This window comes from Triplophysa dalaica, chromosome 4, assembly GCF_015846415.1.
Source record: "Triplophysa dalaica isolate WHDGS20190420 chromosome 4, ASM1584641v1, whole genome shotgun sequence".
Taxonomy (NCBI): Eukaryota; Metazoa; Chordata; class Actinopteri; order Cypriniformes; family Nemacheilidae; genus Triplophysa; species Triplophysa dalaica.
In genome coordinates this window covers 28031105-28053856 of record NC_079545.1, presented here as the reverse complement: position 1 = coordinate 28053856, position 22752 = coordinate 28031105, and the positions used below count along the sequence as shown (strand labels likewise).

General features: G+C 37.3%; 1 protein-coding gene across 2 annotated transcripts in view; it reads right to left on the bottom strand.

Moving 5' to 3' along the window:
• The window catches only part of unc5ca (unc-5 netrin receptor Ca), a 128879-nt gene that overhangs the window by 45696 nt on the left and 60431 nt on the right, over window positions 1-22752 (bottom strand). For both annotated transcript variants that reach the window (XM_056746507.1, XM_056746508.1), the window contains one exon: window positions 9835-10015. In XM_056746507.1, the coding sequence (XP_056602485.1) occupies window positions 9835-10015 (181 nt within the window). The remainder of the gene's footprint in view (window positions 1-9834; window positions 10016-22752) is intronic.

Sequence of the window (22752 nt, the reverse complement as noted above, 5' to 3'; positions counted from 1 at the left end):
TGAAGAGTGTGATTGCTCAGTCTGTATCTCGTCATTGTTCTTCTTAATTTATAATCTTTTACTGCGCTCAGATATTCTGCTGTTGTATAATTTCTATCTAGGGTCAAATAACATTCAAGTTTACTTTGTTTTCCGGTTGATTCAGTCCAGTAAGTCAGATAAATTTCTTTTTGGACTTTAATAATTTGTTTGGGTTGAACATTGAACTAACCCTAACAGTGTGTCAGTGTCGTGATGCTGAGTGTTGTTAGTTGTGTTAGTTTGGTTTTGTAGTTTGAGGATCATCTGAATCATTCTACTTCTTTCAGAGTTAAGTTCCTGGTGTTTAAGGGCTTTAAAGTGAAACGAGTTGGGGTCACTCATTTTTAGATGTTTCCAAAATGTGATGGTTCGTTTCTGAATGCGCATCAGTAGAGGATATTGACCCAGTTCTGCTCTACATGCGTTGTTTGGTGTGTTTCTCTGGACTCTGAGGATACTCCTACAGAACTCAACATGTAAGGCTTCGATCGGTGTTTTGTCCCATGAGTTAAACTCATGGTTCAGGAGAGGACCCCACACTTCACTGCCATACAGTGCAATCGGTTCTAAGACAGATTGAAATATTTTGAGCCAGATTCTAACTGGTATTTCGATTTGAATAGATTTTTTGATGCTGTAAAATGCCCTTCTTGCTTTCTCTTTCAGTTCATTCATGGCCTGCTTTAGGTTTCCAGTGGCACTTATTTTCAACCCGAGGTATGTGTAGTATGAGACGTGATCAATTTTGGTGGCGCCAAGGGTGAAATTGTGTGTCTTTCCCTGACTTCTGGGTCTTTTCTGAAAAGTTAATATTTTGGTTTTGCTAGTGTTAATAGTCAGGGCCCAGGTCTGACAGAATTTATGTAAAGTGTCTAGGCTTTGCTGTAGACCCTCTTGAGTTGGAGATAGAAGGACCAGATCATCAGCAAACAGCAGAAACTTTATGTCTGAGTCATGTAGAGTGAGACCAGGTGCAGTGTTTTGTTCTAGGAGTTTTGCCAATTCATTAATGTAGATATTGAAGAGGGTCGGTGATAGTGGACATCCCTGTCTCACCCCCCTTCCTTGAGGAAAAAATTCTGTTTGTTTATTTCCCATTTTGATTGCACATTGATTGTTTAAATACATTGTTTTAATAATGTTGTATACATTACCCCCAATGCCTGATTCCATAAGTTTAGACAGCAGACCTTCGTGCCAAATTGAATCAAAGGCTTTTTGGAAGTCTACAAAGCAAGCAAATATTTTTGTCTTTTTTTGATTAATGTATTTATCGATCAGGGTTTGTAGTGTGAAGATATGGTCTGAGGTTCTATAATTTGGTAAAAAAACAATCTGACTTTTGTTTATGACGTTATGTTCTGTGATGAAGTGTATGAGTCTTGTGTTGATGATGCTGCAGAACATTTTCCCCAGATTACTGCTCACACAGATCCCTCTGTAATTATTTGGATCTGATTTGTCTCCTCTCTTAAAAATGGGCGTTATGAGTCCTTTATTCCATATGTCTGGGAAATATCCAACACTTAAAATCAGGTTAAATAGTTTCAGTATGGCCAGTTTGAATGTGTGACTTATATTTCTTATCATTTCATTTAGGATGCCATCTAGTCCACTTGACTTTTTTGCAGTCAGCTTCTCCATTTTATCAGTGAGCTCTTTTTCAGTGATTGGGTAGTCTAGTGGATTTTGGTATTTGCCAATTATGGTTTCCATCTGGTTTAATTTTTCATATATCTGTGTTTGTTCTGTATTCATGTTTATTTTACAAAAAGTTGTTCAAAGTGATTTTTCCAGGTATCTCCGTTTTGTATAGTAATTGGCTCATGGTTCTTTTTATTCAAGAGATTCCAGTTGTCCCAAAAACTGTTTGAATGGATAGATTCTTCAATTGTTTTAAGATGATTTTGGATGTATCGTTCTTTCTTTCTTCTGAGTGTATTTTTATATTTCTTTAGTTCCTCGCAATAACGGAGACGTAACTGTGCATTGTCTGGTTGTCTGTGCTTTTGATTTGCAAGATGTCTTAAATTTTTTCGTATTCTTTTACAGTCCGAATCAAACCAGTCTTCTCGTTTTTTCTCAAGAGGTTTTTTGGTGATTTTAAGGTTGGATATTGTTGCTAAACAATCAAATATGTCATTTATGTTTTCTACCGCCGTATTGACACCATCAGCATTGGGAGAATAGTTTTTTTCTATAAAGTTATCTAAGAGTATTTGCACTCTCTCTCTCTCTCTCTGTCTCTGTCTCTCTGTCTCTCTGTCTCTCTGTCTCTCTGTCTCTCTGTCTCTCTGTCTCTGTCTCTCTGTCTCTCTCTCTGGCTATGTTTTGAGTGTGAATTGACTTTAAAACTTTAAAATCCATTATTACATATACATAATTGTATAATTCTCACATTTGTAAACTTTGGACAGTGAGTTTTATATTATTTATTTGAATGAATTAAAAGAGGAGTTTCATGTCTGTCCTTGAATCACTGAACTCATCAAGGTTGATGTAGGAGATAGTGTGTGAGATGGTGAGATGGTGGTCTAGTGGGTTAAACCACTGAACTGGTAAATCAAAGGTTGCTGGTTCGATCCCAGCAGCCACCACCAGTGTGTCCTTGAGCAAGACACTTTACTCCATGTTGCTCCAGGGGGATTGTCCCTGTAATAAGTGCACTGTAAGTCGCTTTGGATAAAAGCGTCTGACAAATGACTAAATGTAAATGTAAATATAGAAAGTCATTAGTAATAAGTCATGAAATACTTTTTAAAGAGAGTAATTTTTACAGTAATCTAATTACACTATTGAATATGTTACTAGTAACTAGTAATTAATCACTTTTTTTAAGCAACTCACCCAACACCACTCCATTCAATCCCATTGAAATTTTAACCGTATCGACCTCAATCTGATTGATTTAGGAGTTTACATGACGGCTTTCAGTCCGATTGAGCCATCAATCCGATTACACGTGGATTATTTGGTTGCGTGTAAACGTGGCTCTAGTAAAGTTGTATGGTGTCTCTGCCATCCTAAAATGTTGTCGGGGATGATTTGGGTGTAAAAAGCTCTTAAACACTTAAAACCCAGGGTGACGAATCGCTGCGACACTGACACCAGCTTGTTTTTGCAGCAAACGCCCGGCATTAGTGAGTTGATCTCAAGCATGACATCTGAGAGGAAAGGCGACCGAACCCAAAAACACTGAGTCACTAAATCTGCGTTAAAGAGGCAGAGATGAAGAAGCGCTCTTTAAAATCCTCTGTCGCTTCGAAAGAATGAGATAGCATCTATCATGTGCCCCCACACACACAAACACACACACACACAGTGTTGCTTTGATCACAGGAGATTAACTACAAAACAGGGCGGCAAACACCAAAGCACCCAAAAACCCAGTGGCGGTACAGTCTCTCATCTCTTCTATCATCCCATCACGACATCCACACACTGATGTGGGAGAGAGAGGTCAAACTGAAAAACACATGAAGAGTTTGGTTCCAAAACGAGATAACTCTGCTTTTAATAATTAAAAATACATATAATGTGCATTCCAATTAATATCAATCAAACTGCAGAACGTTTGTTTTTATTTAAGCCATAATAACTCAACAAAAACAGCTAACAAACACAATAAAGACGTGATGAGATCATAAAAAATGATCTTTTATCTCAATTTGGAACCAAACTCTTCATATATAAGTCACATTCTAACACACTCACAGGGAAAAACACAGTGGTATACTTTAGTATTTAAAATAGTAAACTGTAGTAAATTAAAGTAAACTGTAGTACATTATGATCATTTCTACACTTTATTAATGTAGTTTGTAGTACTGACTACAGTGAGTTGATACTGTAGTATCTAAGAGTATCTAAGATTTTTACTCCAGTTTACTACAGTAAACACTAAAAGAATACACTATAGAAGACCGTACTTGGCAAACGCAATATAAAAAATTTAAACATTTTTTTTGTAAAATGAAGCCCATAAACATCTGTGAATTACAAATCCAGTTAATTTAAATAAAAATAGTTTTGTTTTGACTTTTTCTGTCATTTTCTCCTTGATGATGTAAAGGCATTGACTGTAACAAAGAAATGTATTTTTCAATGGTCTCCATATATTAAATTAAGAACAATTTTTGAACGAATATATATATATATATATATATATATATATATTAATATTTTTTTATGAATGTAAAATGTGATTGGACTAAAAAGGCTTCATTTATTAATTAATAAGTGCAAAATATAATATTGCTGACATTTTCACAAAATTCACGCATTAAAATACAGTGAATCCGTCGTGATTCAGACAGCACAGAGAACAGACTCATTCAGAAAACATCAAGTCACTTTCACAGCATCGTGACTGTATCACAGATGAAAATCATCAGAAGTTCAGACTGCTTCTGTGGAGTCACAAACAAAACTTTAGAGTCTGACAAAAGTCACGCTTCAGGAATCTAGGTCAGGAGAAACGCTCTTCACATTCAAAAACACACCATTTCTCTCTTTCATATCGATGACAAGCTAATAAACACTCACCTGTGAGAGAGCGCTGCTTGATATACAACACACAAAACAACAGGGTATACACACACAAACACATTAGCTGCTCAAGCATTTTACAGACTGAACATAGTCAAGCACAGGTAAGTGTTTAATAGCCTGTCATCATTTCAAAAGAGAGAAACAGTCTATATCAATGGAGTGGAGTCGGAGTGCTGAAAACAGTCGAGAGAATAAAGGGAAGACAGCTTATCTATATTCAAAGGGACTTCCTCTTGCGCTGATTGGACGGATGATGTAATGGCCGATTACGTTTTGGTTGGATTAATTATTTGCTTTTTAGTTTTTAATAAAACATAACTTGGTGTTGAGTTTTTACAGTTTTTCTCGATTGCAAACCAGTGTTGGGGAAAGTTACTTTTTAAAGTAACTCGTTACAATATTGAGTTACACTATCAAAAAGTAACTAAATACGTTACTTGGGTACTTTTTGTGGAAGGTAACTGAAAGCACTTCGATCATGTTTACACTACTTTTAATTCAGAATTTCACTTCTGCCGTTTAAAAAATATTCATATAAATCAATGATTAGGCTGAAAAGTAGCTTGAGTTACTTGAAAAACAAAGTAACTCTGGTATTGATATGTAAATTTATAAAGTAACTGAGTTACATTACTTGAAACAATTCACCATTTTCTCACAACTCTGAACATATTCTCAGAACAACACACTAACTAACACTCACACACAACACACTAAGCACAAAAACCTCTTCATTTTGCAATGGTTTAACCATGTTCTCATTAAGAAAACACAAACACACAATATAATGAACTGAAGTGTCAAGACGTAAACTCAAATAACACACATTCATCCATCAGTAAACATTCAGAAGCAAAACTGATGACACACCAATCAGAATCTCAGGATCATATCAACAGGAATCATCTACATGGCTTTATACTACAGTAAACATTCAGTATAACTACAGTACACACTTTCTATGAGAGTAAACTGTGGCACGTGTACACCCGCAAATGTGTGACTGTCAAGATAATTTGTAGCATGTTTTGCCTGTTCTGTATTTTGACTGCTTACAAAAAATCTTTTGTCAGAAGACCAAGAAATTGCTCTAGTATCCTGTGACGAAATTGGTTCAAAGGATGCCATGTTTATTGATATAATTATGCCATTGTATTCTGTTGTCCAGAATATGCCCTCCCCCCGGTTTCAGGAGTAAGAAGTGAGATGTGCGGTGAAGTGGGTGGTGGAGGGATGCTACAAAGCTGTCACAGAACACAGGTAAGTGATGTGGATTTACAGTATATTAGGGATGCACGATAAATTATCGAAAGTGTCGGTATTGGCCGATAAATGGACATTTTTAATGTTATCGTATCGGCCGATAATAATATCCGATAAATCATAAATCATTTTTTCTGGTTAAACTTCTTCAGCTACACGCTGCTCACATTTAATATACAGCACAGTACTGTCTTTCTGTCGTGATCAATCACTTACTGTTATTAGCAAAACATTGTTTATGTAGATAAAGTATTAATGAATGTGTAAATTAACACAACTGTTAGACTCGTGGTTATTTAGAACATTTTTCTGGGTTGCTCTGGAAGAACATCTATAAGTTGCTTATTTAATAAAAAATATACCAGAAAAGTTTAAAATTTAAAGAATCTTAAAGTAGGCTTGGTTCATGATTTCAAGGGAAAAGAGTGGAACTAATGGTTAACTTGTTTTAGCAGTCAATGTTTTCAAATAAAAGCAACTTTGTCCACTTTTTTGCCTTTTGTCTCAGTCTTTAGACAACTGGTTAATCTTTAGATACTGTGTGTCGGCCAATATATAGGTTATAAGGCAATGTTAAACAAGTATCTGTTATCAGCCAAAATGTACATATCTGTGCAATCTTAATTTATAGCCCTTGGTTAATCGGTAGGGGTGTTCCTCACAATTTTTTTTATGAAACATCATTAAGCGTTTTGCGCAAGTAAATTACATACAAAGTCAATGCAAAGACGCGTACAGGCGCAAACTCGCGTCAATCTCGTTTTACACAATTGTTTAAAATATTTTTCAGATCGCGTCACTCACTCAAAAATAACACATTTTTCCTGCGAGTAACAAAGACCATTTGTTTGCTGTGAACCCAGCATTATAGCACATCTTATATACTTTCAAAGTGAGATGAGGCTCAATCTGATAAAGTGACATTTCGGTTTTAAAATAATACATATTTAAAGAAAACAAAAAATGCTGCCGCTTCTCTATCTGCTATTTATTTTTCTTAAATAGAAAAAAAAATTGTCTTACTTCCTTCTGTATCTCCTATATGCAGTACCTATGAGTGCAGGAGCTCATTGATGGCACGCTGTAAATAATACAATTATAATACGTAAAAATAATAAAAATAACGGATAAAGAAACGTTTTTATGTAAGATTGAGTTGTACGATGATTTGGTTTTATGACTAAAAGTCAAACCATGCGTGTGCATCAGGGGATTGTCATTACACCTGAAGGTATTCATTTGTCAGATGCTTTTATCCAAATGACGTTTGTCGAAATGTTTGTGCACACTATTATCTACACAATTCGTCCATGACAAAAACAGCACATACTTTTCTTGCATAGTATAAGTAAGTGAGATGTGAGTCAGGCTCAGTTTTGTGTTTAGTGAAATATGAGTTCTAGTGAAAGCTCGTATCAAATCACAATGCAAGGCCGTCATGTCAACCAAAGGCTATTTGTTATTTAAAAGAGACAAGTCTCAATTCTGCGAAAATCTGCAGAGATTTCTGAGGAGTACATTTTATGGCTATGAGTCATCGCTCCAATCAACAATTATTTCCCTAAAAAAGATCCAGACACACTGTGTAGCAATTTATCACAGCGGGACCTGACATAATATGCTATATGAAATATGAAAAGAGCTAACACCACCTCCCAGCCAGACTACTTTACCATTAATAGACCAGAAAATACAGATTAAAACACATAAGAGTTCATTTTCATTATTAGAAATAAAACATCCAATTCAGGAGTTGAGGTCCAAAAACAGTCATTACAAAGAATACTATATAACAAATATCAACTATAAAGTAATAACGATGCACTGATATGATTTTTGCCGATAACGATAACCGATATATTGGCCGATATACAGTATCTAAATATTAATATAAAAAATCCTGAAGACTGAAACAAAAGGCAAAAAGTGGACAATTGCTTTTATTTGAAAACATTGACCACATTAACATGCACAACAATAATCCGATATTAACACGATTAAGACAATACTGTGATTAAGAATGGAGCATGTAAACAGAGCTTTTAGATGAGCTCAATCCGTCTAAACACAAATCGAATTAAGATGGGTGGAGTACTCCTGTTTTACTGGCAATATCGAAGTGCGGTATAGATAGACATGTACACACCGTAAATAGCACTTTTACGCGGCACTTTGCTACAGGTTACACACACACACGACAGTGGACAGCCGTTTGGTTTTACACCAAACAACATGGCATTAAGTAAGAAAGCACATTTTTGGTCCAAACGGGAAACAAGATACCAACAACTCTAGAAAATAAATGAACACCAAAAACGGTATGTGGTACCATGAAAAAGACGAACTGTTTGTTGATACATGAAATTATGGAGGTAACATTGTACCACGTCGCTTAGGGACATAATGACGTATGCCATTAATCCACTATGTAGTGTAACATGTAAAACGGGAACATAAAAGGTATATTCATATAGCAACTCATGTAAACACCTTAATCCTAATATTATTTTACTCAGAATAAGGCAAATAATTTGATTACTGATGTCGATGTAAACGTGGACAATGACTGCAGAAAACAAGATTACCATTATTTCTTTTTTTTCCCATGAAAATCATGAACCAAGCCTACTTTACACTAGTTAACGATTCTTTAAACGTGAAACTTTTCTGGTATATTTTTAATATCGATTAAACATTTCCTCAAAATTCGATGTTTAGATTTTATTCCATTTTGCTAGAATGATGGAGTTCGATGTGAGTCTTTATGTTTAATGTACTCAAAGTACTTCATGTTCGCTTCACAAAGCTTGCATATTGAATACGTCTTGTCAAGCTCCTTCTTACCATAGAGTTGATCAAATCAAAGTATTTCCAAAATCCTACCTTTGCTAAAAATGGGACGGGGTGTATTTCTTCTAGCACTGCCATTGCTGATGCTGAGGTTAAGATATCTTGACTGTCCGTGTGCCGCACCGCAAAAGAAATCTGCATGTTTTGTTCCGACAACATCAACAATTGTTATATTAACTAGAAAATTGATTTTTTGACATCTGTGAATCAATAAGAATCACAATTCATATGTGAGTCGATTTTTTTCACCCACCCCAACTGTAGTGTATTTAAACTGTGAGCAGCGTGCAGCTGAAGAAAATTAACCAGAGAACATGATATATCGGTTATAATATATCGGCCTACATTTTATTATGGGCTGATACCGAAAATGTTGTCCAAAAAATGTCAATTTATCAGACGCTAACGATATGGCCGATAATTCATAGTGCCATATCCCTTAAAAATACATTAGAAAACTTTGACTGCATCTGATATTTTAATGCAATAAATACATTTTTTTTCTGTATTTTTTTTCTGTTTCTATCAATGCTCGCATATAAGTTGTTGTAAATACGTCATAGGTCAAAGAGCATACGGGTCACGTGACCATAAAACACGGTGGACACAGTATGTCCCAAATGTATTTATACTACTCCCACTCATACTATATAGTACATACTGTTTTAACGGCTGATAGGTGAGTACTAATTTAAATTCAGTACATACTGTCACAGTACGCGATTTCGGTCACAGCATGTATGTTAATAAAAATATTACGTTTATTCTATTGGACATTTTAATGTATGAGCCCTTTAAAGTGAAATGGATTTTCTAAATTTTTCATCGCATTACTGAAGGCGTATAATGAAAAACTTTCAATAAACAAGACAATCGACGTTTACTGCTACTGTATGTACACATAATACACATGTGCAGAAATGACAAAATGTACAAGAATTAGCTAGTCTGCTAGACAAAAAGACATTAAAGTGACCCGGTGCAAGAGTGACATCATTGTATTGTTGTTTTAATTAACTTATGGTGCAGACATGTCAATTAAGAAAGATTTTTTTAGCTTTTCATTTTATAAGATTTATTTCATCAAAGTTGTTTCCTAGTAAACAAAATTCAAAACGCTATAAAAAAGTAAATTAAACAGGTCCTCACCGTAGACGATGACGGTAGCTGTGGTGCTACGTCTCTTCGCGACTATGTTCTTAGCGACACACGTGTAGTTGGCCGTGTCAGAAAGCCTCGCCTGTTTGATGATCAGATTGTGATCGATAGTGATGTAGAAGTTCCGATCATCTGCTGGATCAATCATCTCCTCGTTCTTCAGCCATTCCACCTGCACACACATGAGAAAACATAGAGAATACATATAATAAACGTCTGCGCCTGCTGGACATCTCGAGGACGTCTGCATATCTTCAAACAACTCGCTTCTCTACGCTCACTTCGTCTGGCCTGGGCGTTAAAAATCATCAAACAATTGAAATTCTTTTCAACGTGAACTCCTCAGGCTTCAGCAATTTTGTATCGTAGATTTTTAGACAACCACGTGGGGACGTTTTGAGCATTAGCGGAAGAGATGGGTGAGGATATTTAGGGGTGTAATGTTCGGTCAGATGAAACAGCTGCGGCTACTATTGTGAGAATTAAAAGGCGGGTTTATCTTGGAGAACAGCTTGAGAACATCATTTCTGCATCCGAGCCGATAAAAAATAAACAGTGCAGAATAACCCATTCTTCATACTCTGTTGTGAGATGTCAAGAGGAATTAATGCTATTACTTGTAATCGCTATGGAATGACGCTTCTCTCTTTTCTCATTTGCACTCGCCGCCGTTTTTAATCACAAGTGTTTTTAAGGAAAACATCAGATTAAAGATGATTTGCAATTCCAGCCCGCATCACAATAACTTCCATTCCATTATGACCAGACGATTAAGTGAAAATCACTCTGTTTACAGAAACCTTCATTTCATCTGATGGGATGTTCAGTGAAGCCTGTCTGAACCACCAGCCGTATCCAAACACAGCTCAGGGTCATGTGACACCGGTGACATTTAATCGCTCTGGGATCCCACCTTGACTTTAGAAAGTACGCATCTCTTCTTAACCTTCAGAAGAAGGACACGTTTAATAGCTTTCAAACACACACCCCTTAAAACACATACAAGCCTCATTTGGGTCGTTCTCACGAAACCACCGAAACATCATGGCAGAAAAGATTTGAATGTAAAACATACAATTTCGTCACACGAAAAAAATTCATAATAACGATAATCGTGTTCTCTACCGTGGACAAAACATCATTATGACATAGGAATGAAATATTAGTTCTCATATCCGTAACATGTCCAAAGTGCATTATATTGTGTGATAGTGAAATTAAAATTAAAATATTGTGAAAAAACATCGGATGTTCAACTAGATGTTCTCAAATGACAAAAAAAGGTTGGCAGAATATTCATATTTATTCAAAATTAAGAAATTGTTGAAGAAAGAAGTGTCCAAAAGCGATATTTTCATCCTCGGCAACGCTTTTTAAAGTCTGCTTACACACACACACAGAGATACAGTTGTGTTCAAAATTATTCAACCCCCACTGAAATTGATTGTTTTGGTCGGTTTGACATTGATTATGATCATTCAGTCATCCTGCTTACAATTAAATCAAAGAGGCACGTGTAGGTCAGACAAATATAACATAACATTTATAATGAAATAACCACAAATGTCTTTTCTGAGCTCACATCATTATCAGTTTTATTCAACCCCTAAGTGACATTCAATCTTAGTACTTAGTACAACATCCTTTTACAGTTATAACAGCTTTTAAACGTGAAGCATAGCTTGACACAAGTGTCTTGCAGCGATCTACGGGTATCTTCGCCCATTCATCATGGGCAAAACCTCCAGTTCAGTCACATTCTTAGGCTTGCGCACTGCAACTGCTTTCTTTAAGTCCCACCAGAGGTTCTCAATCGGATTTAAGTCTGGTGACTGCGATGGCCACTTCAAAATGTTCCAGCCTTTAATCTGCAACCATGCTCTAGTGGACTTGGAGGTATGCTTGGGATCATTGTCCTGTTGAAAGGTCCAACGTCTTCCAAGCCTCAGGTTTGTGACGGACTGCATCACATTGTCATCCAATATCTCCTGGTACTGAAGAGAATTCATGGTACCTTGCACACGCTGAAGCTTCCCAGTACCTGCAGAAGCAAAACAGCCCCAAAGCATGATTGACCCCCCGCCATGCTTCACAGTAGGCAAGGTGTTCTTTTCTTCATAGGCCTTGTTCTTCCTCCTCCAAACATAGCGTTGATCCATGGGCCCAAACAGTTCTAATTTTGTTTCATCAGTCCACAGAACACTATCCCAAAACTTCTGTGGTTTGTCCACATGACTTTTGGCATACTGCAGTCGACTCTTCTTATTCTTTGGGGACAGCAAGGGGGTGCGCCTGGGAGTTCTGGCATGGAGGCCTTCATTACGCAGGGTGCGCCGTATTGTCTGAGCAGAAACTTCAGTACCCACATCTGACAAATCTTTTCTCAGTTCCTCAGCAGTCACACGGGGACTTTTCTCCACTCTACGCTTCAGGTAGCGCACAGCAGTCGAAGTCAGCATCTTCTTTCTGCCACGACCAGGTAGCGTTTCAACAGTGCCCTTTGCCTTGAATTTGCGAATGATGCTTCCTATGGTGTCTCTTGGTATGTTTAACATCTTTGCAATCTTCTTATAGCCATTGCCCTTCCTGTGAAGAGTAATCACCTGTTCTCTTGTCATCCTGGACCATTCTCTTGACCTCACCATGTTTGTAACCACACCAGTAAATGTCTAGAAGGAGCTGAGTATCACAGTCATTTTAAAGCTGCCTAATTGGTGCTTATTAGGCTTTATTGCTGCTCCCTGATATCCACAGGTGTTTTCAATACCTGATTGAAAACACTTCATTGAACCTCTGTTCTTCAGAGTGGTAGTCTTTAAGGGGTTGAATAATTATGTCAATGAAGAATTCACAAAAGAAACATTTACTACTGTATTACAAAACTAATTGATGTCATTTTAGTTGCATATGGTTCTTTAAGAAGTCCTTGTAGGATTTCATTCTGAATACAATTACAAATGTACACTAAATTCCCTAAAACCATTTACAGCATTGGGGGTTGAATAATTTTGAACACAACTGTATTTACATTAAGTTTGATTTTTTTGTGAAGAAACACATCTACTGTTACCTTTTAAATGACTAACAGGTAACAAATTATCTGTTCTTTTAAAAAATTACAATTCTCTTGTATCGACTTTCTCTTTTCATTACCAATACAGGTCGTTTTCAACATTTAAAGGAACATTCCACTTTTTTGGAAATATGCTCATTTCCGTTTTGGAATGTATTGGCATAGATTATTGAATCCAATAAGACCAGTAGCATTGCGTTCAAAAATGACGAAGAGTTTTGATATTTTTCTGTTTAAAACTTGAGCAAAATTTAGGAAAATAAGCATATTTCCCAAAAAGTGTAATGTTCATTTAAAGAGATTTTACATTAATAATATTCTATTAAAATATACTTCATTAATGTCTTATTATATATGATGAATAAAAACATGCTTAGGCATCATAGCTTTGCTTGTTTTTAGCAAAACATGCAATGAGATTGACGTTTTAAATGGTTACGGTATTGAGAATTTATTGAGAATTTTTTGTAATATTTATTTTTTAATTAAACTCAAACTCAAAGTTAAAACTCAAGTCACATTTCTTTTCGGTGGTGTTTTTATAATATTGTTGTTTAAAAGTTTCTATTCTATTCAGTAATATACACTTTCACTTCATTGTGCAATAAAATCGACCTAAAACAATGTCAACTGTGTTATCTGTGAATGGTTGAATTTCAGCTAAATGTGATTTGTTGAAGGAAACATTTGCCTCTCACCTTCTGTGGCTCGCCCCACATCAGAACTGACTTCATGATGCTTAAAATATTGTCATGAAGGGCTGCAGATGGCCGTGGGCTTTCACCGCTATAGCCCTCAATATTTCCTCTCCATCCCCCCAACCCACTTTAGTGAGACGATACCATGAGAGATAAAGACGTCTGATGTGAGATCATATGAGAGATACACACCACGTGACCATATGGATTCTCATTTCAGAGAAAAGAGCTGAACCAGGAAAACTGAAAATACAAACACAATAAACTCGACTCATTAGAGAAATTAATAACACACGACCTACTTCTGTCCTGCTGTGTTGATCATAAAAAGAAACATTTCCATTATTCAAGTCAACCCACTTATTTCTTCACTTTATCATTCAGTCTTTCAACAATATGCTCTGTTGAGTAGTCAAAAGTTTCAGTCTTTCTTCTGCGGAACACAAAAGTAGAAGAATACTGAACCCCACTGACAAAACAACAGAGACATTTCTCCAAATATCTTCAGTTGTGTTCCACTGAAGAAAGACTCGCATACAGATTTACATAGAGAAACACATATGAGAGGTGAATGTGATGATAACTATCAGAGATGTGTGTTTGTGTGTGATATCACGTGTGAGCGTGTTTGTGATATCACACTTGATTGTGTGTGAGATGTTACGTGTGTGTATTTGTGATATCACGTGTGTGTGTGTTTGTGATATCATGTTTGTGTGTATGTGTGTGTGTGATATCACATGTAAGTGTCATATCACGTGTGTGTTTGTGATATCACGTGTGTGTGATATCACTTGTCAGTGTGTGTGATATAACGTGTGTGTGTGTGTAATATCACTTGTGAAGAGAACAGTGTAAAAATATCAGTCTCTCATTGGCTCAGCAGGGGGCGAATTCAACCAATCAGCTGCCCACGTTTCCCAGCTGTGAGAAACGTGGCACAGACACACCTCTTCACATGCATCACGCATGCACGCACACACACACACGCACACACACACACACACTTAATTCTGTGTTCAAACTATACTTCAAGTATCCAAAATTTGTTATGCAAAAATGGGCGGGAGCGATTCTTTTTTTACATTTTATAAAATGTTGTGACGTTTTTGCTCTTAAATTGGTCTCAAGTGACACAAATTCGCAGGTCAGAGTTCACCAAACATGAATTTTGCTACGCAGTGAAATATCTTCGGACGGGCTTGAGTTTCTGATCTGTTTTATTCGCATGCGTATCAATGGAAGTCATATGAACGAAAAGTCAAGTGTGACCGCGGCTTTACGCATTTGATCATGTAACGTGTAACACAGACCACAGCCGTCACCATAAACACATGCATGTGAGCAACTCCATCCTCATTTCAAATGACTAAAAGAAATCTCAGTGTTATTTATGATAATAATATTACTTCAATATGTTATAAAGAATACATCATATATGAATTATGTGTTTTTTATCACTTTAGTACATAAAAAATCGAGTACATTATGACTTTTATGTTCTGACATTCTTACTATCTGTATGTTATTATTTTTTACTGTACTTGAGCAAAATTAAAAAGTACTATATTAAAAACCTGCCATTCCTACAACGTATGATATATGTTTTACTGCCCAGTGAAGTACATTTTTTCCCAAATAAAACTTGAAAATGTATTTGAGATTAAAATCCTTAAAGGCACAGTTCACCCAAAAATGAAAACTCTGTCATGATTTAATCTCAAATTATTCCAAACCTGTATACATTTCTTTGTTCTACTAAACACAAACCAAACCGATCTCGCCCCCATTTACTGCCATAGTAGGGAAAATAAATACAATGGGAGTAAATGGGCGATGAGATCTATTTGGCTACTGGCATTCTTCCAAATATCTTCCTTTGTGTTTAGCAGAACAAAGAAATGTGTAAAGGTTTTGAACAACTTAAAAGAGAGTATAAAACCATGACAGATTTTTCATTTTTGGCTGAACTGTCCATCACTGCTGGCAACCATAGCAACAGCCCTTTATCTCCTTCAACATGAAGCGAATGTACGTTTCATGATTTTCATTTTCAAGACGAAGCAGTGGTCATAAAGAAAGGTGTGTTAATGTGTTTCTCGTTCCTCGGGTTGGAGCGTGACCGACGGCGGGGCTTTATCTCTGTGAAGCTCAGGTTCTGGTCACTCGGTGGGGTTCGGTCTGTGGATGAAGATGAAAGAATCTGAAAACGGAAGGTCTTCATGCACCTGCTAACCGGCACAACACAACTCACGTGCCCGCCGGGTGAACTCACAAACACAACACCGCAGAAAAACCAACTTGAAATATTTCAATATCTCTTGGATAATTGCTTCCTGTGGTGCCAGCCCAGAACGTACGTGTTTATTTATGTGAATGCGATAGATCTTTGATTTTTACAAAATAAACGCTTTTTGCCATCGAGGAGATTGTTGTGTTAAGAGGAAAACTTCCAGAAACTGTGCAGTTGCAAATGTGCGTGTGAGAAGGTTTAAAGAGCGTTTAAAGGCTTCATTAGAAAGTAATGAGAGATGTTCCTGTCGTTTTACTCCTTTAATGAGTCTAAGACGTTAAGGTTTGTAGTCAGATGTTAATATATACGAAACACAATCTGAATATTTTTTTAATATCTCGAGATGTTCTTCGCAGATCTCCAGGTGCGCCAATAACAGACAATTTCCACCACTTCTAAACCTCTTTAAGCCCACACATTTTCACAAAGAAAACCTGCGTCTTCTTATGAGCTTTGCCTTTGCGCATTGCACACGGTTACATCGCAATTGAAGAACGCCGGGTGAATGAATCTGCATGAATCTGTGACGTGTAGTGAAGTACTCGACATCTGTGTTATGTGTTCTGTAATGAATCATACGGAGCGTGCCGTCACCACACCCCCCGCCGAGCTCATCTCACACACCTGAACTACACTCCATGTTCAGAACGTCTCCATGTAAAGAAATCACACGCTTAGAATAACGAAGAAAAACCACTCTGGGTTATTTCTCCTAGACATGAGATGAAATGAAGACACTGACGGTGTCATGGAACGTGGTGGATCAGAAGCCAAGCGCAGGCAGCTGAAGCTTTAACAAAAGACCTTTATTAATAAAACAAAAACCCACGATGGGGAAAACCGTACGAAACAAGGAATCAAACTAAAATGCTTCCCGCAAGGGGAACAAAAACAAACCACGCAAAACAAATATCCAAATGATAAGTCCAAAACACAAGGAGCACGAAGAACAGGAACGGGGTAATCCACACACGAACGGGAGAGCACAGAGGAGTAAACAATGTGAAATCACGACATGAGTAGCAACAATCCGACAAGAAACAGAGAAACAAAAGGGATACAAATAGGGAACAACTAATGAAGGAATAATTACAAAATGGAGGTGATGGGCAGGTGACGGCGGTAAAACACTAAACGGGAAGATGATGGGACAGGTGACAAACGTTAAACACTAACAGGGAAATAAGGGGGCGGCGCTATACGGAAAACAGGAAGACAGGTGGAAATGTTTAAGCGTACTGCCACGTGTCTCCACACAAAACAAAACATACACACGAGACATGGTACTGTCACAACCCTGTCCACAAGGCACGAAATCTAAGAACAGGAAAGACAGGATCATCCCAGACGGTGTCAAACCCAGCTCAGATATGTCTCTTCTGCAAACAAAAGTCGATAGTATTAAAGATCTCGATATCAACTCAAACATTTCTCATCACATTCATATTATTTGACCTTCACAATCTTCATTCATATCTTCTACAATGCAAATGATTAGAGATCCAGTAAATATGTCTACGAATTTTTGAATCAAGTTGCATTTCCTTGATGAGCAAAAAAAAACTCTTCAAATAAGTAAAAAATATGACATTTCAATGAATTGGTGCTTAAAACAAGCAAAACAAGTCTGCCAACGAGATAAGAAAACTAACACAAACAAATTACAGTATCACAGTATTTAGTTTAATAACATCAGAAGTAACTAATTAAATTACAGACCAATAAGAGTAATCCCTTACTTTACTTTTCAATAGAATATTAATACATTTACAGTAACTCATTACTTAGTAACTAGTAACACCCAACACTGCCCCATTGACAGATTTTTTATTTTAAGATCTGTTTTAACCACAAATTCACTGATATTTCATATTTTTGGACTAAAAACAAGACTTATTTTCTTAGGCCAGTTTGCTCATCAAGAAAATGCATTTTGATTCAAGAACTTTTTGACATTTTTACTGGAAATCAAGAAAAAAAGACTGTCGTTTTTTGCAGTGTAAACCATGTTGAGATGTTCTCCATCTCTCTATCTTATTCCTGGAGATCTAGAGAATAGATCCAGGCCTAATAAAACACAACAGAAGTTTGTCGCAGTCTCACGGGTCGGTGAGGTTTGTTGTTAAACCGCTGCGGTCTATACGCTAGAAACAAGCGCAGCTCCACACAGTCAACATGAGCGGCTCTCTTGCAGATGTCAATATTCAGACTGTATTTCAGCATCTAATAATACTCCAGCTGTGAAGGATATGAAGGACGGCCGGCCGGCGCTGTTATTACCGCAACTGGAATTTACTCTCACCTTTGGTCTTCAAAGAAACGCAGCAGAGGACACGCACACACACACACACACACACACACACACACACACACATACATATATAGATGTGTTATGCATATAGTGTAAAAGCTGAGCTGATGCAAGAAAATACATTTGATTTATAGGTTGAGGTGTGTGCGCAGGCATTATTTGGCGTGTGCATGTACAAATAAAACAGTGTATGAAAGAATAAATGCATATGAATATATACAAAATCCCATTTACACTCCTACCTTTAAAAAATACTATGGTATACAGAAATATTTACTACAGAAAACTGCAGGGGCATTTCTAGATACTACAGTGTCTTACAATCTTTTTAAAGATAAATGTTCTACTACATACTACAGTCTGTCCATTTACAACCGTTAATATGGAATACAAGAGTATACTACGGATTAAAATAGTTAATGGTATTATGTGGTAAAATATACATGTTAATGCGTCATGATGGAGGCTAACAGTAAAAACATCTATTTCTCAATAACATTAATATTGTTCATACTCACATCATTTATCAATGTGTACATTAATAATCCTCTGCGTATGCCTATTTGATGTTAATTAGTCAAGAAAGGCATTGAATGAATGTTTTTTATAGTGGTGGGCCGTTAACGGCGTTAACGGCGTTAACGCAGTGAGACTCTTATCGCGCGTTAAAAAAAATGTCGCCGTTAATCTATTCTCAAAGTTGGGTTGGCAGCTGGGTCTATACAACGCAAGCTATGATGACTTTCACCTTGATATTTTAGCGCGGATGTATACCAGCTTAACTGCACTGTACGGAGCGAGAACGAGATTTGTCAACTCGCGTGATTCGCGTCATTCGCGGAAGCAGAAGCCGCCTCATCATCTCATAACCAGGGCTTCATTCGCGCGATTCGCGCAGCAAGTAGGTCTATTGGCTCTTTGCATTAACATATAAATCACTCACGCTTGACACGCCATTCGCGTTTGGTCTGAACACAACATAACGTTACTGTGAAATTACCGCATCAAACGTGACGTGCTAACATGGATGCAGCTATGAAGCCGACGGGTTTGCTTCAGGGAATATTAATTTTTAAGAAGCTTCCCAATAGAAACATCGACAAGACTAAGGTTGTTTGCACCTTGTGCAATGCGGAATTGGTTTAAAAAAAAAAAACTCTCTCAACAGGTAGTGGTCTAGCTTTAGTTGAAACCAGTAACTTTGTATTGAGATCTAATGTATAATGGCTCCTGTATGACATATCGCTTGTTGCTCCCTCACTCTTTGTAAGTCGCTTTGTATAAAAGCGTCTGCTAAATGACTAAATGTAAATGTACTGTAGGAGCTCTTCCAGTCTCAAGTACCACCTAAACGCAAATCATCCCTTAGCTAATGCGGAAGTAACACAAGTACATCTTATTGAACATAATTTAATTTTCATCACCAATTATCATAGTAGAACAGCTTTCTCAAGCAGTTTGTGATGCATTTTGGAAACAGGAGATGAGCCCCTGGTCTAATGCGCCACCTGGCTTGAGAAACCCGTTCTCAAAGACTTACTTTTAGTCATTATTTGGGTATCACACATATTCTGAATGCCTTCGGCAGAATTCAAATGAGCCATTTTAATCTAGATTAATCTAGATTCATTTTGGAATTAATCTAGATTAATCTAGATTAAAAAAAATAATCTATGCCCACCACTAGTTTTTTAGTTAATGGTTAAAAATCGATTTCTCATTATCTATATAATTTCAGTTTGCTACATTTTTAAGTTTTTTTTTATGAATTGATGGCGTGCCAAAAGGTGAAGGAATAGAAGTAGAAAGAAACGATTAGAAGATTAGAAGATTCTTATGCTCTCAGTTTCTCAATGACTCACGGTTAAATGCCGTCACATCCGAAAGCCAGAGGGCGCTCTTGTGCAGAAACTCCAAATATGGGAAACAGAAGAAGAATTTTTCAGGTATTTTCAGGTGGAAAAAGTATGTGAAACCCTAGGCTAATGACTTCTCCAAGAGCTCATTGGAGCCAGGAGTCAGCCAACCTGGGGTCCAATCAATGTGATGAGATTGGATGTGTTGATTAAAGCTGGCCTTTGAGTTTTGAGTTCACACCAGTTTTGAGTTCACTGTTCTGAAGAAGCGTTGTCTGATGTGAACCATGCCTACCACAAAAGAGCTCTCAGAAGACCTACGATCAAGAATTTGACTTACATAAAGCTGGAAAGGGCTACAAAAGTATATCTAAAAGCCTTGATGTCCATGTGTCCACGGTAAGACAGATTGTCTACAAATGGAGAAAGTTCAGCACTGTTGCTACACTCCGTAGGCGTGGTCGTCCTGTAAAGATGACTGCAAGAGCACAGCGCAGAATGCTCAATGAGGTGAAGAAGAATCCTAGAGTGTCAGCTAAACACTTACAGAAATCTCTGGCACATGCTAACATTTTTGTTGACAAATCTACAATAAGGAAAACATTAAACAAGAATGGACTTCATGGGAGGACCCCACGGAGGAAGCCACTGCTGTCCAAAAAAAACATTGCAGCACGTTTGAAGTTTGCAAAAGAGCACCTGGATGTTTCACAGCACTACTGGCAAAACATTCTGTGGACAGATGAAACCAAAATTGAGTTGTTTGGAAAGAACACACAACGCTATGTGTGGAGAACAAAAGGCACAGCACACCAACATCAAAACCTCATCCCAACTGTGAAATATGGTGGAGGGGGCATCATGGTTTGGGGCTGCTTTGCTGCGTCAGGCCCTGGACGGATTACTGTCATCGATGGAAAAATGAATTCCAAAGTTTATCAAGACATTTTGCAGGAAAACTTAAGACCATCTGTCCGCCAACTGAAGCTTAACAGAGGATGGACGATGCAACAGGACAACGACCCAAAGCATAGAAGTAAATCAACAACAGAATGGCTTCAACAGAAGAAAATACGCCTTCTGGAGTGGCCCAGTCAGAGTCCTGACCTCAACCCGATTGAGATGCTGTGGCATGACCTCAAGAGAGCGATTCACACCAGACATCCCAAGAATATCGCTGAACTGAAACACTTTTGTAAAGAGGAATGGTCCAAAATTTCTCCTGACCGTTGTGCAGGTCTGATCTGCAACTATAGGAAACGTTTGGCTTGAGGTTATTGCTGCCAAAGGAGGGTCAACCAGTTATTAAACCCAAAGGTTCACATACTTTTTCCACCCTGCACTATGAATGTTTACATGTTGTGTTCAATAAAAACATGAAAACGTATGATGTTTGTGCGGTATTAGTTTAAGCAGACTGTGTTTCTCTATTGTTGTGACTTAGATGAAGATCAGAACACATTTTATGACCAATTTATGAAGAAATCCAAGTAAGCCCAAAGGGTCCACATACTTTTTCTTTCAACTGTATGTAGGCCCATATGTACAGAGCGTATGGCTCATTCTAAGGTGATACAAACATCACGTTCATTATGTGAGGTCTTAATACACCTTTATTTATTATATTGCATTTCTGTCAAAAGATCCTCCTAAAAATCCAACACGGGACCTTTAATATTTCAGGTGAATAAATGTTGGCAGTATTTCTGTTGAGCTGTTCCTTTAAGAGTGAAAACGTAAATATAAAACACACATAGAGCATTGAAATGAATCATCAGATCTGATTCATTCCATGTTTGGTCTGATATCTCCTGAATACTCCTCGTGATTGATTGATTTGAATGATCTGGGGATTTCTAACAATCACACCAATCCACGTTCTGCTGGTTTTCAGTATCTACAGGGAGAAAGTGTGAGAGATGGCAAATATAGAATGGGTTTGTGTTTCTCTTATGTATTTCTGATCAAACGCAGCAGATGGCAGCCACCTACAGCGATGTGCGTGTGTGACACAGATATGCTGTGAAGACACTTAATCCCACAGAAAGATCTCAACTTCTGTAAAAAAACAGACAGCTAACCTCCTTCAAAATGTTTATTTCTCCTAAACAACACCACACACTTCTAATGTCACACAACAAATTGATATCAATAGATAAATGTTTCTGTAAAGCTACAACTGAAGAAGAAAACACAAGTATGACACTTGAGGCCGTGTTCACACTTGACCTCTATTCGAAGCTGCTAGCGTCTGTTTTACATTATAATCCTGTGGAGTAAACCCTGTTTTCAAAAAACGTCCTGAGCAATTTTTTAAAGGCCTCGCCGGCGTCATTTTCTGCAGCTCATAGAGTTACGTTTTTATGAAAAACACGCCCAAGTCAAGCTCCTTTTTCACAGCTAACCAATGACTGAGACCGGTCGTTTCCATAACAACATGCGATGAACATGATTGGTCGTGAAGGCTCAAGCTCCAAAAAAAAAAAGCCGACCGAAACGCCTGTTGGACCACAGTTTTGTATACACATAAGTTTAACTTACACTATCAACAACTTCTGATTGCATTGCTAGCGAGAAATTAGTGTTGGAGTTTTTAAATATGTGTTAAGTTATTGAAAAGACGCTCTCTGTTTGCTAACTATCTGTTCCTCTGGGCTTCCTGACTCAGAAGTCATGGT